We start from the raw sequence: 16,888 nt of genomic DNA, 5'->3' as shown, positions 1-16,888 counted from the left end.
TATTGTTATTCTTGGGGAAAAAAAGTCTGTAAGACTTGTTACCCTTACTATATTATTAATATTCTCTTTTATAGTCATTGTTTCACAGAATTACTAATTTAGAGTTTCACTTCTATTACATGCTTTATTAAAATTTCAGAAACAATTTCAGCTCAGCTCAGTATAGATAACATTTTCCAGAATAAAATATTATAATTTTCAGTGTTTTAAAAAAATGGACAAAATTTTTAAGCTAAATGATGAGTTGATTAGTCAAAGGGAATGATGAATAGTGTACTTAAACAGAATACATTGTTTTTCATTTTGGTTTCCAGAGAGATCATGGTTTTAAAATACCTGGATTTGACATAATATTTGACAATTTTCAAAGTGTTTTCACTCATTGACTCTCTCAATTCTGTTAAGAAGGTAGACAGGGTATAAATCACTCTAATTTACAGTTAAGCAAAATGAGACCCAGAGGTTAGATGACTTTCCAAAGGTCACACAACTACTGTTTCTGCTAAAAATAATAACTAACATTTAAAATTTACAAAATACTTTTCAGATATTAGCTTATTTTATTTTCACAGCAATCCTGTGAAGTAGGCTATTATTTTCCTTACTTTATAGCTATTTGTTCAGATGCATTTTTTGAGAGTATGTCTCTGAGGAATACGCTAAGAAATATTGATTGGGCCATGTGGAGGAAGTTGCCTAAACTATTGAGCTCTGCAGAAGCAGTGGATTTACACCCCTAACAGTCCCTAAGTTAAAGCTTAGATGACCATTTCCTGGGACCTTTTCTCCAAGATTCTTATTCAGCTATGTATTAAGTGGATATGAAGTTAGACTTTCAGTCAGAAGACATGAATATGAATCATACCTAAGATATTTATTATGTGATCCTAAGTAAATCACTTAACCTCTTTCAAGCATTATTTTATTATTATGAGGCTTTGTTTCCCTATTGACTTCCTCTTCCCTTTGTAGTTATTTTTCTGTGGTTACTCAACACTTATGCTTCCCATAACAGCTATTTAGAGGTACCTTCCTAATATGGAAATCTGACAAGGTTTACTTAATCTAGGCTGTTCCTCATATTCTAGATTTCTTATTCCTGCATGGAAGCTTACTTTCAGGTATCCTAATTCCCTCTTTTTCCCCCACTTTTATTAGGTGGAAAATAGCCTAATCAATAGGTCATATTGCCTTATTTTTAATTTTTTTTGTTTGTTTTTGAAAGGCAGTGGGATTAAATGTCACACTTAATCTCCATGTCAAGTAAATAAAGCACTGGAGTCACAGACATGCTAGGCCTTTTTTGTCTTGTTAAATTCAAGGTCACACAGTTAGGCAATTTTTAAGTGTCTGAGTTCAGATTTGAATTCAGTTCCTCCTGACTCCAGGGCCAGAGCTCTATGCACTGCGTCATCTTGGCTGCCCCACATTGCCTTAATCTAAAAAACATATCTAAAATTTTTCCTCTAATTTCTATAATTTTTCATATTACATTATCTCTGTAAACAGTCCTCTTTTAAAAAATAGCACTGATATCAAATTCTGCCACTTAATACTTATGTCTCAGAATAAGTCACCTATCTTAATTGAAAATGAAGCAATTGGATTAAATAACTTCTATGGAGGTCGCTTTCAGGTCTATGTTTCTGTGTGCCTACAATATTTAGAAACTTAGAGGAGTTCAAAGACTACAGTCAAAGTGACTTACAAATATCGATATTGTTAGAGAAATAAAAAAACCTCATATTTGGAAGTGTGATACCAGGGATGATGATGGTGGTGGTGGTGGTGGTGGTGGTGGTGGTGGTGGTAGTGGTGATGATTTATATAGCTTTTTTATTTTATAAAGTAGCTTTTATATGTTATCTAATTCGATAATAACTGTGAGTCAGATGCTATTATCCTCATGTAACAGATGAGAAAACATGTTGAAATAGCTTAAGTAAAATTTTTAGGCTCACAATTAGACAGAAGTCATACTTATGTCTTCTTGACTCAAAGCTCAGCATCACATTTATTTAATCTATAAGTGAATATAAACATTTTCGGAAAAAATTCCCAAGAAATATTGACCAAGAAAGGTAAGTTTCATCAGGGGATTTCTAGTGATGCAGAACCCACTGCTTCTGCTTAGCTCAGAAGTTTAGGCAGTTTTTCCTTCTGTTGAACCTAGACCTGTATCCTCCTATTGCCATTCTCTTTTCACTTTGTGACAAGAGAGAACAAATTTAATCCCTTTTCAGATTTCATGATCCTTCAAATACTAAGTTGTCACCAAGCTTATTATCTCTAGTTTCTTCAAGCTATTTACATAGAATCTCTCCCACCTTTTTTCCTTATTTTCTCTGTTCAATTTCTGTCTTCTTTTCTTCTCTCTTGTCTCCTTTTCCCTTTTCTCATAAAGTAAGTAAAATTAAGCATACTATTCTCTATGAATTTATTTTGTTTTTTTGTTGATTTCTTCCCCCTTCAGAATATTTCAATCATGTCTAATTAGTTATATTGTAAGATTACAAATCATAGCTACAGTCTCCTAAAAATTGAAGTTGAGCATCACTCAAAAGGTCAATGAAGAAGGTCCTGGTGAGTTTGAGTAAATTGAAACCCATTATAAATAAAACATTAAAAAGGAAAAGCATGGTGATGTATATCATCAAATCAATGTATGAGCTCTAAAGAAAATAGTTTATATTTCATGAGTAAAGATAATTGCTGAATAATGTGTGAAAGCTATCAGTATGTTTTTTTTATTTTTATGAGAAAGCAGGGGAGGCTCAAGACATGTTGAATGGCTGAATAAACTTAGGATAAGAGGGCATGGACAAACATTACAGAAAATGGAGCATCATGGATGGATTGTAACATTCGTTAACAGAAGAAAGAAGAGATAATAGAGACATTAAAACACTGGAACCACAGACATGCTTGGCCTTTTTTGTCTTGTGAAACCCTTTTCAGAATAATGCGTTAAGTAAAGTACATAGGATTATCAAGGAAACCAATTAGATTAAAATTAATATATCAGAATACTTCTTTTTCTTTTGCGAGGCAATGGGGTTAAGTGACTTGCAAAATGTCAAACATCTAGGTAATTAAGTGTCTGAGGTTGGATTTGCACTCCAGTCCTCCTAATTTCAGGGCCAGTGCTCTAACCACTGTGCAACCTAACTGCCCTTATTAGAATATTTCTTAAAGAAGTTCATGAACCTCAAAAACCCATGATCTTTAGAAATGTGATAATTTCTTGAGATAGTATTATCACACTGGCTGACAATATTAAAATATAAATTTGAAAATTTGTACTTCTTCATGTTTAAATGATTTCTCAATCAGCTTAAGGTTGTTGACATTTTGACTTACAACAGTAAAACATGCATCACTAGAATGCAATTGATAATTGAAAGAGAAAGGTGCTTTGGGTTTTTTGTTCTGTTTTATTTTTGCTTTTCTGTGGAGAAAGAATAGCATTTATTCATATTGAATTTATTTGACTGAATGGTTTCTTAAAGGACCAATAATTGGCCAACAATTTTCTTCTGCATTTGACAGGATCCAATATGTCATTCTGGACCATGATGTCTTGAGTATCCTGTCTGTTTTAAATATATAGTCAACCTTGTGACAAAACTGGCATCATCTATTGTTCTCAAGAAAATATGTGGGGGGGATTTTTTTCTTTGATTTTGTAAGGAGGAGGAAAAAGAGGAGGACGATGAATTTGGTAATGGGGGAGTTGCAATTCTGTTCCTTGGCAGAATTTGAAGACAAGTTAAAGGGGGAGTAAATGAGATCATTTGTATGGGAGGCAATTAAAGGAAAGGGGAGAAAACACCAAGCATTCACCCACCTACAGCCTTTCACAAGAAATGGAAAGAAACAAAAAATGCTTAAAAACATCATGCCCTAAATAGGAAAAAATAGCATGTGAATGATATGATGATCCGAGATCCACCATGTATGTAGGACAATGCTGCTTTTTTACCCTCTAATAAACTGAAATGTAAGGCACGAAAAATAATAATGGACTCTCCTCCAGTTTCTTCAGATTTTGTTTCCACATTTCCAATTAGTAATTTAATGCAAATTTATTCAATACCTACTATGTTCCAGGAGATGTTTTTTAAGAGACTTGGAGTAATTTTGAGGATAATACCCCTGATATTATTTTTTTCAATTAGAGCATCTCTCTACCCTTCTTTCTATGTCTCCTCCCCTTCTTGGGTTTGCTTGTCTAAAAGTGGTATTCCTTAATACCTCTCCTCTTAATCATTCTAAGCATCATACCAGTTCCAGACTTTTGTGCTGGCTTTTTTAGTACATGCTGCATATGGGCCAAGTTCTGCTTTCTAGTTATGTGTGTATGACCTCCTTTTCTTCAAAGATACAAGTCTGAAGCCAAGGACCAGATTTATAGTTATTTTTGATAGTATTGCTTCAGAAAAAACAGCGTAGTGTAGTGAATAGTGAGCTGGTCTACAAGTCAAGAGGATGGGTCCAAATTATACCTCTAACCATACTGGATGAGTTCTTTCCTGTGCCAGTTACTTAACCTATCAAAGTCATCAAGGAACTCTCTAAAACTTGAAACAATCATTGCAAATGTGTATTAGTAGGTGGGGATTTCTTATGGGGAATTCTTTGTTCTGTTTAAATCACAGGTCCATTAAATTAATTTTGCTAAGTCATCAGTATTTTTTACTTTAAATGAAAACTGCTGCAAGTTTGCCTTCTTTTGTTTACCCTACAGCAACAGGCCTTTCCTGGCAACCTCCTAAGTTGTCTTGGTTGGAAAATTGATTCACTCTGTCTTTTTTTGTGTGTTCTGTCACTCTAAAAGTTTTTAGAATCCTTATTTAAAGGTATTTGGAGAGTTTTGGAAGGGAGTTCTGGCAAGATGCCTCCACCATCTTGGCTCTGCTTCTCCTAAATTATATCATGTCATAAGAAATTACATTTCAAGAGATCAAATAATAAGTCAATATTAGTGATTTTTAGTGCTGTCCCCTGTAGTTAATATTGTGTTTAGTATGCCTAGGAAACAAGATTATAATTAGGAAATAGTTATAATTAAGTGAAATCATCCTCTCTTCTCTTCTGGATTGCCTGATAGCATAAGAAAAGAGGATATGAAGATGAGTGGTTCTATCTTTATTGTGTTCAATTTGTATTGGCTATAGCATCATTTTCTGTAGGCAGAGAGCTTTATGTGACCAGATGCAGGCAATGCAAATGTAGATGAACATATGTTTGGCTTTAGGCAGCTAGGTTTTAAAGTGGATTAATGCTGAGTCTGGAGTCAAGAAGGACATAAGTTTAAATCAATGTCAGAGACTTAGTAGTTTGTATGACCCTATGTAAGTCATTTAATCACTGTTTTCCTCAGTTTCCTCAACTGTAAAATGGGAATAACCATACCTACATCACATGCTTGTTGTGCATAACAAAGGAAATAATGTTTGTGAAATGGTGAGCCCAATATCTGATGCTATATCAATATTTGTTCCCTTTTCTCTCTTCTGTATATGAAAGACAGATCATTGAGAAAGTAAAACCCATGCTCCTGGAATGCAAGATAGAACAAGGAATTGACAGTTAAATGTAAGAATCTCCAAGTTTGTAGATGAAATATTTCAAAGAAAGAATAAGTGAGAAGTGAATTTGAGAAGATCATGACTAGAAAATATAAAACCATCAAAGTCTACAGCTTTTTGAGAAACATTGCTTAACCACTCCAAAAGGCCAGAGGAAATGATCATATACTTTTATACTGAAAGGAGAGTTCAATTCTCAGATTTTTCTGATTAAAAAATGAGATAGATTAAGTGTCTCATTCAGGGTTGATAATTTAATAGAGAAAAAACATTTTTTCAGCACTTCATACATGCCAGAAGCTGTGTTAGTTAATTTAGAAAAAGACAAATCTTACTCTCAAGAAGCTTATATTCTGTTTAGGAAAGCACATAAATAAGTCCATATAGAATAAATGTAAAATAAATGTAATAAAAATAAAATTCAAGAGAGAAAGTGAAGAATTCATTATGAGTTAGTTACACTTTCAGGTTTCCTGAATCCTAGCTATTATTTTTCCCATTGCATCATGTTGCCCCCTCACATTTCTATACTTTAGTGGCTTTTTTATTTTATTGATATGCAATATCCCTTCCAAGGATATAAATGGAAACCTACTTATGCCACCCCATTCTGTGTATCTCTTCCTCATATTCTTCTATAAATAACCCATAAGTACCTTCCTTAAAATTTCTCATGGATACAAATGTAGCCTTCACCTTTACTATCTTACTGATGTACCAGTCTAAGGTCTCAGTCAGTAAGTAAACATTTAAGTACCTTCTATGAGTCAGACATTATTCTAATAACTGAGGATACAAGGAAAGGTACAAGAGAGTCCCTGACCTTAAAGAGCTTATCACATTTCTCAAATCATGTCATTCACATTGTTATACACTTCCTTATTCTTCATTATTAAAGAATAATCTTATTTATCCATCCAAGTTGATTTCAATCATCAATCCAGTCCAATAAACATTTATTTGTAGCTTTCTAAGTGCTAGGCATTGTACTAAGCACTAGGGTACGATTAACAAAAAAGACAGTCCTCTCAAAGAATTTAAGGGGGCATGTGAGAGGCAGCCCATACAAAGAACCAGGATGTGGGGGAGTACCTGATGCAAGGGCATTGTATTTGACAAAGCTGAAACCAAGAACAGTAAAGATGTAGACACATAACTATCAAAAATAAGTATACTGATAGTGCTTAACTTTTTATTCTAGGAGCTGCAGAGAAGAGTTCTAAGCATGGTGCCGAAGATAAGACTCAGACAATCATTACAGCCATGAAAGAACGGATGAAGATACGAGAGAGAAATAGACCAGAAGTATTTGAAGTGATTCAGGAAATGTTCCAAGTTTCCAAAGAAGATTTTGTACAATATACAAAGGCTGCTAAGCAAAGTGTATTGGATGGGACATCTAAGTGGTCAGCAAAAATAACCATCACAGGTAAGAAAATTCAGTAAAATATATTTAATTTTGAATTTGAAATTGGGAAGACTAGAGTTAAATCCTATCTCAAAATCTTCCTAGATGTATAAGTTAATTTCTGACAATCCAATTTATCTCACCTGTAAAAGATACTAAAAATACCAATGTCTTCGGTTGTGAGAATCAAATGAGATATTTATAAAGTACTTTGCAAACTTTAAAATACTTTATACATATTAGTTTTTTATTTTGTGATTATTATTATTATTATTGTTGTTGTTGTTTCATACTGAGATTTTTATCCCAAACCTTGGCAATTATAGCAAATAGCTTATAATAGGAAAAATACAACAAATAATTTGTAACAATAAAAATAGCAATGATAATAATATAATTCAGATTCAGAGAGAAAATTTTGCCACTGTGTTTTTCCTTGTTCAGAGAATATCTGGAGTATTATGATCACTTCTCAGTACTGTAAAAAAAAGGAATTTTACAAGTCAGTGAGTACTCTAGAGTGTTTGCAATGTCAAAGGCAAGAAGGAGGGATACTGGAGAGATATTTCTAGGGTTGGGAGCTGAAGCATATAGAGATATGGTGTTAACCTCTGCTATTTTAGGAAAGGTAGGAGGGAAGAGGCGGGTTTAAGAAGAAGGATAATGACTTCTGACATTTTGTGATTCTGAAGTGCAACTTAAACTATGTATGGCTATCCTAATACATGAAACAGAAGCCTTGTTTATCTTTATCAAATGCCATTATCAGATTCTTACATATACCATATATAGAAAGTTATTCTTATTAGTTTAAATATATTTTTCTGTTTTGTAGCTGAAACTACTTATTTTATTTTTTAAAATCTTCCTCTGCTTACTCTGTGCACAAGGTAAATTATAAAAGATGCCAGTTTTTGTGCATCATTGTCAAATTGCAAAAATAACTGATGTTTTCAGTGTTTTTAATAAAATAAAGGTCACCTCCATTTAACACTTGAAGTTCAGGATTCTCTATCTGCTTTTACATTTTGAGTCTGAAATTTAGAGTCTTCTCTACTTTTCTTTGTCCCTAAGACAGCTACTGTTGCATCTTGAAATCTGTTCAAGGTTGATGAATCACTTGTGCTGACTTTACATAATGAAAAATAGCAAGAAGATTTTGCTCTTACCTGGTTAATTTTATTAAACACAATACAACCATCTAATTTTAAGATATAGGAGTTAGAGTTGGAAAGAGATTTTAGTGATTATTGGAACCCTCATTTTACATATCATATAAATTGGTCCAGAAAAATTACATTACTTTCAGAATATTACATGGATAAATATAGAGCAAGAGATGAAACACATATCCTTAATCTCCATTTCCAATATACTATCTACCAATGAATTCACTTTAATTTACTATCTTATTAATAAAAATGTAAATGTATCTGTTTTCATTAATTATGTTACATGCAACAATAGACTGAGCCATACCTGATCATCTTATAGTTACTATTTTCATTGTCTGCCCATAGATTGTTTAAAGGCAGTTAGATGGTACAGTGAGTAGAGTGCTGCCCAAGACACTCATCCAGGGTCATCTTCAATAGTATTGATTCAATCTGGCTAATGGACCCAGATGATTCCAGAGAGAAAGTGAGGCTGGTGACTTTGCTTAGTACCCCCCTCACTCAAATCCATTCCACTTGCTTGTCAAGGCATCACCTCCCTGATGTCTTGGTGCTCTTCTAGCTCTTCTAAACTGAAGGAAGATTATCATCATCATCTTCAGTAAGAAGTTCACTTAGTATAATGGGGAAGCACTTTCTTGAGTTATCCTCATATAAGGATGCAAATGCATCATGTACAGTGATGCTAACATTTTTTTATGGGTAAAGGTTTTTATTTAAAATGTTTTTTTGACAGAATCAGAATTGGGTAAAGCATGTTTTGCACAGTATTTTCTAAGTTGAGACAGATTTTTTTTTCAACTGACTTGTAACCTTAGGCTAATTATGTGATATAGAAAGGTCAAGCTTCAAGAAGGGATAGTAGAAAGCAGACATTATGTATTTAACATGTAATAATAGCTCACATCAATTTTTCAGTTTACAAAGTGCTGTAATCACCAGTATAAGTAGTGTGAAAGTATTCCATTTTACAGGTGAGACTGAAAGTTCAATGAGGGCTATTAAACTTGTTCAAGATCACACAATAAAGTAAAAGTACAAATTGAACCCCAATCTCCTGACTCATAGTCCAGTTCTTTTACTAGTGCATTTATCTTTTTTAATAGGCATGGTTGGTGGAACTATCTCTAAGCTCTTGGTTTTTAATTTTTATTGATCATTTTGTAAAATCACTTTCTTTTAAAATATACCTCGTTTCTTAGTCTATCCAACTGGCTTTTTAAATCACCAAGTTTGAGATGGTTCAATAAATGCTAAACATTCCTACGTGTCCCCAAATATAAATTATAACCATCTCTTTGTCAAAGTGAAGGGCTATGGTGATGTTCATAGAATCTTCCCAGGGCAGCTACGTGATTAGAGCACTGCTTAGAGTCAGGAGGATAGGAGTTTTCAAATCCAGCATCAGACAGTTTCTGACTGTGATCTTGGGCAAATCACTGGCATCCAGGGTCATCTCCAGTGGCCCTGATTCCTATCTGGCCACTATACCCCACATGGCTCTGGAAGAGAAAGTGAGCTTGGTGACTTAGCACAGCACCCCCCCCCCAAATCACATGGTTTCACTTCCCTGCTGTGATCTTCAAAAGTGAAGGACAAACATTGTTTGAGACTCGGTTTATAATACTGTCTCACTACTACAGAATCTACATTTGAGAGCTCCAATAACTACATTCTGCCACCAAATATTAGTCCAACTGTGATATTATCTGTTACAGGTATGTAAAATCAGGGCAAATCCTACCTGAAATGCTGCCTCTGTTCCCCTCAAGAAACACAACAGAAGGTCAAGAAAAGGGCAACTATAAGGGTCAAGGGCAATGGGCTTGGAGGGGCTGTCCTCATAAAGTGAAATGAAAACATCAGTGTGTTTTTGAAAATTTTATTTTGAAGCTGGAAGTTATCTAAAGTAAAGTAACCCCAGCAAGTAAATATACTTAAAATTTATAATCCTGGTATAGTTAAATTAGATGGCTTTAGTACTTGAAAGAGCTAAGTCTATGACAAAGAAAATTTTTTTACGTGGGGCAATATTGAAAAGAGAAGGTTGGAACTTTGAAGGAGCTAGAGAGGTCCTATATAACCTTCCAGTAACATCCATATAGTTTACTTAGTGTCAGAGCTTAACACTTGAAAATTTTATTTCATATTATGGCAAATAAAAGAGAGCTATCTAGTGAATGATCTCTAATGACTGATTAACTCTAGTAGAATACTACACCTCAGGAATCTCTGCTGGGCAATCTTATCAGTGAATTTTGTCAAGGCAGAGTTGGCATGCTCATTAAATTTTTAAGGCACATGAAGCTGGTAGATTAGATGACTAACACTTTGTATACTAAGATTAAAAACAACCTAGAAGACTGAACTGAATATGATAAAAATTAATGGGGATGGGAAGCTAGGTGGCACAGTGGACAAAGCACTGGCCCTGGAGTCAGGAGTACCTGGGTTCAAATCCAGTCTCAGACACTTAACAATTACTAGCTGTGTGGCCTTGGGCAAGCCACCCAACCCCATTTGCCTTGCAAAAACCTAAAAAAAAAATAAAAATAAAAAAATAATGAGATAAATATTCAAAATAAAAGATGAGCAGTTAAACAGAAAAAATTAAGTTCATAAATGAGGAGGCAGGGGTTGAGAGGGTAATAAAAGACATATAGTGTTCAGGGATAGGTGGTAGTCTGAATGTGGTCTACCTTGGTTGGACATATGAAATTTGGGGTGCTAAACTTTAGAAAAGGCATTGATAACCTGGATTCTCCAAAGTTGAATAACCAGCATCACAAAAGCCCTTCAAGATCCTGCAAAATTAAGATTAGTTAAAGAACTAGGGATGATTTTGTTACTAACTTGCTTTAGTAATGTCTCACTCTGATACCATTTTGGATTCCCATCTCATTTTACACACAAATAACTTCAGCAAACTCAGCTAAGTGATTTGCCCAGTTATCTAAGGCCAGAATGGAACTTGGGGAGATGAGTTTTCCTGTCTTCATCCATTATGCCATTTAACTGCCTGGAGGACAGAAAGTTTCTAGGGAATAAGGATAGAAGTTTTCAAACAGTTAAATGACAGTATTTTAATACTTAAGAGAACAGAAAGGAAAAACAATGGACAAAATTTGCAAAAATGGGTTTAAAGTTGCTCTTAGGAAAGATTTCCTATAAATAAGAACTGTCTTAAAGTGAAATGGACTGCCTGTAGAGATAGTACATTTCCCTTCACTGGAAATCTTCCAGTCAAGACTGAATGACACCTTTCAGGTTTGAGTTAAGAGTGGTTGGGACAACCAGAACACAAACTTTCTTTCCATATCATTTCAGATAGTTAATTTATCATGTCTCCTTTAAATATTTTCAGGCTAAACATCTCCAGAGCCCAGAATACTGAGGCTGGTGACCCATGAAGCTAATACTGAAGTATTTATAGTCATCCAATTCATTTTCCTACAAGAAACCTTTAATGTATCCTACTTAAGGGTTATATGAACTGAATACTTGACTACAGCCTTGTGAATGGTTTTTCTGTTCCTCTTGATGCTAACATTTTAATGCTATATTTTTGCTCTAATTCTTTGTAATTCCTTATTTGTGATATAGGATCAAATAGGTGGCACAATCTCACCTCAGACTGTTGTGTGACCTTGGAGAAATCATTTGACCCTGTTTGCTTCAGTTTCCCCCATCTGTAGAAATGATTGGGGAAAAAAATGGCTAATCACTCCATAGCTTTGCCAAGAAAACTCTAAATGGACTCAGAAATAGTCAAGCACAACTAAAAAAACAACTCAACATTTGTTATGTATTATAGATATTGCTAATTGCTATCACTCACCTTTAAATTGCATTCTGGGAGTGTAAAATGTATTTCTTTAGAGATATTAAGTGGACCATAACTTTTTTATCTTAGGACATCAATAAATAATGATATGACAAAGTTGGGCCTTTCCTTTTGGAAGAAGTTCAGGGGCATTAATGAAAATTTGCACTTTCTCAAAGGCAATTCAATCCTTTATCTTCCTTTTTAATTTTAGGCCCAATTCCTTGTCCATTTGTGGTGTCAGGGCAAGATATAAGTACTTATATATGATGCCCATAGGTCAGACTATCTAATACTATACCATTATCTGGACAATAGGATTTCTTCATTGTTGTGATAGTTTTCATATATATTTGTTTAGACCAAAATTTTTTGAGTGTTTACAAATCTTATGTTGGAGATTCTACATTATGTTCAGACTTGATGCAACAAGCACACTAATATCCATATACAGGAGCATACTATAGAGAAACTCTTTTCAGTATGAATCCTGAACTGAATATATACTGTGACAATGGCAGATACCATTAGAGAAATTACAGCTATCCTTTTTGAATGCCTACCCTTATATTTTCATCAATGCTACTTTTGTTTGTATATATCTAACAAAAACTATTTCATAAGTTTGATATGTTTTGGCATGTTTTTAAAAGGGAGACTTTAATGTACTTCTCTAAAGAGAATTTTTTTTTATATCACCAACACACAATAAGCACCTTCTCTATATTTTTCTGTCAACTGAATAATGTCAAAGACGAACTCTCTTGTTCAGGGGGAGCTGAGATGGTACAGTGGAATTAAGAAGACTTACTCTTCATGAATTCAAAGATGGCTTTGGACACTTATTATCTTTGTGACCCTGGACAAGTCACTTAAACACTGTTTGTCTCAGTTTCCTCATCTGTAAAATGAGCTGAAGAAATAAATGGCAAATTATATCAATATCTTTGCCAAGAAAACCCCAAATGAGGTTGAAGATAATGAAGAATCAGATGGAACTAAAACGACTGAAGGCTGAAGAACTACTGTAAAACATCATCTTTAAAAATCTATAGGTTTCCTACTATTGTCCTTTCTTGTACCAGTTTATTGCAATATCTGAAGATGACATTATTTTTCATTGATTGTCATATTTTCTCTCATTTTTAGTCTTCTATTTTTGTATTATTTTTATCTTTGAGCAGTCAAATTCCATATTATAAGTCATTTATTATTTATGAAAACATAATTAATTTCATTTTTGATGATTTTATTCAATATGCTCTCTGCATGTTCTCTACCTTCTAACTCTTTTCTTGATGGAAGCATTTTATCATGTACCATATAGCCACAAGATTTATTTGATCTACAAGTCTTTGGGCTCTCTCATTCCTTTTTTTTTCTGACCCATATTTTGCTGTTTGATTTACAAATTTCTTATTTTTCTACTTTATGTAGACATCACTGAGGATCAACAATTTTATAAAGTTATTCTTAGAAAATTTTTATCTTTTAATCCTCTACAATACATACCATTATACAACTAACAGTTTTCATGATAGTCTCTTTACAAGTACTTAGGAACATTGTGATAGGTTATGACCATATGTTCTATAGAATATTTCTCATTGCCACTAAGCATGGGACCAAACCAACCCTGCCAATTATTTTATTGGCTTCCTCAAGGAAAACTTTAAAATTTTTTTTAATTTATTTAAGGCAATGGGGTTAAGTGACTTGCCCAATATCACATAGCTAGGCAATTATTAAGTATCTGAATCTGGATTTGAACTCAGGTCCTCCTGACTCCAGGGCCAGTGCTCTGTCCACTATGCCATCTAGCTGCCCTGAAATCTTTTGCTGCAATGTATTTTGGTTTTGCTTAAAAAGAGAGTGCCAAGGGGGTGGAGCCAAGATGGCAGTGTGAAGGCAACATATCCCAGGAACTCTGACTCCCCAAACCCCCCAAAACAAAGGATGATTCTAGCCAAAATTTAGAGGGGCAGAACCCACAGAAAGACTGAGTGATACATTTTCCCAGTCCAAGATAACTTAGAAGTTCAACCAGAAAGGTGTGTTGCACCAGGATCGGGGGTTGGGAAAAAAGCCTTGGCCACAGCTCAACCCAGCCCAGCCCAGAAATCACCCACAACAGCTTGAAGGGGCGGTGAGAGAACTGTGCTCCACCAGAATGAATGTGGAGTGAGGAGCATGGCAAGAATATGAAGAAAGCAGCCTGCACTCCCAGAGATGGTAAAGGAAGTCTGCAGAGATTTCTCTGCTCTCCCTGGGGTAGAACTCTGCTCTTTGTCCACAGTCAGATATTGCAGTTTGGGCTTCCATACTAAGTAGCCAAGCTGGACCCCTCATTATAGCCCTAGGGCAGATGGAAGGGGAGGAATCTACATATCAAAGCACAGGCTAGAGAGCATAAGACCTTGGAGGAATAAAGGTCCCAGTGGGGTGTCCCCCCAAAAAATAAACCCAAAGCCTTGGAAGTGCTATAAATTAGTCTTGGGCTGAGGAAATGAGTAAACAACAGAAAAAGAAGGATCTGATGCTAGAGAATTACTTTAGTCCCCAGGAAGATCAAAACACATCTTCAGATGACAATATAACTGAAGCTTCTGTATCCAAAATCTCCAAAAGAAATAGAAAATGGGCTCGGACTATGGATGAGCTTAAAAAAGACTTTGAAAAGCAATTAAGAGAGGTGGAGTAAAAACTGGGAAGAGAAATGAGAGCCATGCAGATAAATCATGAAAACCAAATCAACAGCTTGGTGAAAGAAATAGAAAAAAATACTGAAGAAAATAGCATGTTGAAAACCAGTTTAGGTCTAATGGAAAAAGCAAAACAAAAGGCAAATGAGGAGAAGAATGCCTTAAAAAGCAGAATTGGCCATCTGGAAAAGGAGATAAAAAAGCTCTCTGAAGAAAATAACTCCTTCAAATGCAGAATGGAACTAAATGAAGCTGATGACTTTGTGAGAACTCAGGAAAAAATAAAACTCTTCCAAAAAAGCCAAAAATTAGAAGAAAATGTGAAATATCTCATTGGGAAAAAACCAACCTTGAAAACAGATCCAGAAGAAACAATTTAAAATTTATTGGGCTATCTGAAAGCCACAAGCAGGAGAAGAGCCTAGACTTCATTTGTCAAGAAACAATACATCAAAATTGCCCTTAGATCCTAGAAGCTGAGGGTAAAATAGAAATTGAGAGAATTCACTGGTCACCCCCTTAAAGGGATCCCAAAAGAAAAACTTCCAGGAATATTATAGCCAAATTCCAAAACTCCCAAATCAAAAAGAAAATTCTAAAAGCTGCCAGAAAAAGACAATTCAACTACCAAGGCTCCATAGTCAGGATTACACAGGATCTGCCAGCATCTACATTAAGGGCTCATAGGGATTGGAATATGATATTCCGGAAGGCAAAAGATCTTGGTTTACAACTGAGAATCAGCTACCCAGCAAAAATGAACATCCTCTTTCCGGGGAAAAGATGGATTTTCAGTGAAACAGAGGACTTCCCAACTTTCCTATTGAGACTACCAGAGCTGAACAAAAAGTTTGATCTCCAAGTACAAGACTCTGGTGAACCACAGAGGGAGTAGAAGAGATGAATTAACTATGAGGAACTTGATGATGTTGAATTTTTTTTTCCTGCATGTGAAGAAGATATTGATAACTCATAGGAACTTTCTTATTTATAAGAGCTATTAAAAGGAGCATATATAGACAGGATATAGGAAGGTACAGAATGGTATGATGTGGTAAAGGGATGGAGTCAATGGGTGATGGGGGGAAGGTAGTGGGAGGAAGGAAAAGAAGATGAGAAGCTGAAAGCTTTCACATATGAGTCAAAAAAAAGCTTTATTTCAATGGAGGGGAGGGAGGAAGGCAAGGGGGGAATGAGTGAGACTTCATTCTCATTGGAAATGGCTCAGGGAGGAAATGACATGCACACTTAATAGGGTGAGGAAATCTGTCTTGCCCTGGAAAAGGATGGGAGGAAAGGGACAGGATGGAGGGGGAATGGGAGGAGGAGTGGGGTTAATAGGGGATAGAAGAGAGGAAAGATCAAGGGAGAGGGGACTCAGATGCAACACACTTTTGTACAGGGCCAGGATGAAAGGAGAGGGAGAACAGAATAAATGAGAGTGGAGAGAAATAGAGTGGAGGTACAGCTAGTAATAGCAACTGAGGGAAAATATTGAAGCAACTTCTCTGGTGGACTTATGATAAAGAAAGCAACTCACTCCAGAGACAGAGCCATTGAAATCTGAATACAGACTGAAGTGCATTTTTTTCCTCTTTCTCTATTCTTGAGGTTTCTCATCTTCTGGGGGGGGGGGTTATGTTTATTCTTATGTTTACTCTTATAACATTCAACTTACATCAATGTATGGCATGGAAACAATGTAGAGACTGTCAGACAGCCTACTGTGGGGGGGGGGAGGGAAGAAAATTGTAGAATTCAGAGCCTTGCAAAAAATGATGGATACATATTACGATTGTATATAATTGGAAAACAGATAGAATGTTAAATGTTAAAAATTAAATGTTAAAAAATAAAAATAAAAAATAGAGTGCCAAGATTTTTTTTAAAAGTGGGGGATGGAATTCTTACAGATAGATATGTTATAGAATTTTTTTTTCCTATACATCCATCTGTTTTAAGTAGAGATGACATAATCATCTAAAGGTGATGGATAACAAAAGGCCTTTATCAGTTATTGTCAGATGAGTTTTCAAATGTTTAATTTAAATGAAATGGCCTTCAATCACCCACTTGAGATATGCATGAACCTTTGAGTACATGAGTTTATCTTGACAGAGTAAATTAAATTGGCTCAAGGGAAAGGAGATTATTGTATGCTGGCATTTTCTGAATAATAAACAGCACCT

The 16,888-nt window shown here is 34.9% G+C and overlaps 1 protein-coding gene across 1 annotated transcript in view; it reads left to right on the top strand.

Moving 5' to 3' along the window:
• Positions 1-16,888, top strand: part of UNC13C (unc-13 homolog C) — a 386,872-nt gene that overhangs the window by 16,101 nt on the left and 353,883 nt on the right. The window contains exon 2 of the mRNA XM_074236225.1: positions 6,793-7,020. Coding sequence (XP_074092326.1) covers positions 6,793-7,020 — 228 coding nt within the window. The remainder of the gene's footprint in view (positions 1-6,792; positions 7,021-16,888) is intronic.

This window comes from Macrotis lagotis, chromosome 4, assembly GCF_037893015.1.
Source record: "Macrotis lagotis isolate mMagLag1 chromosome 4, bilby.v1.9.chrom.fasta, whole genome shotgun sequence".
NCBI lineage: Eukaryota > Metazoa > Chordata > Mammalia > Peramelemorphia > Peramelidae > Macrotis > Macrotis lagotis.
The sequence above is the reverse complement of the archived record's forward strand: the minus strand, read 5'-3'. Positions and strand labels throughout refer to the sequence as shown.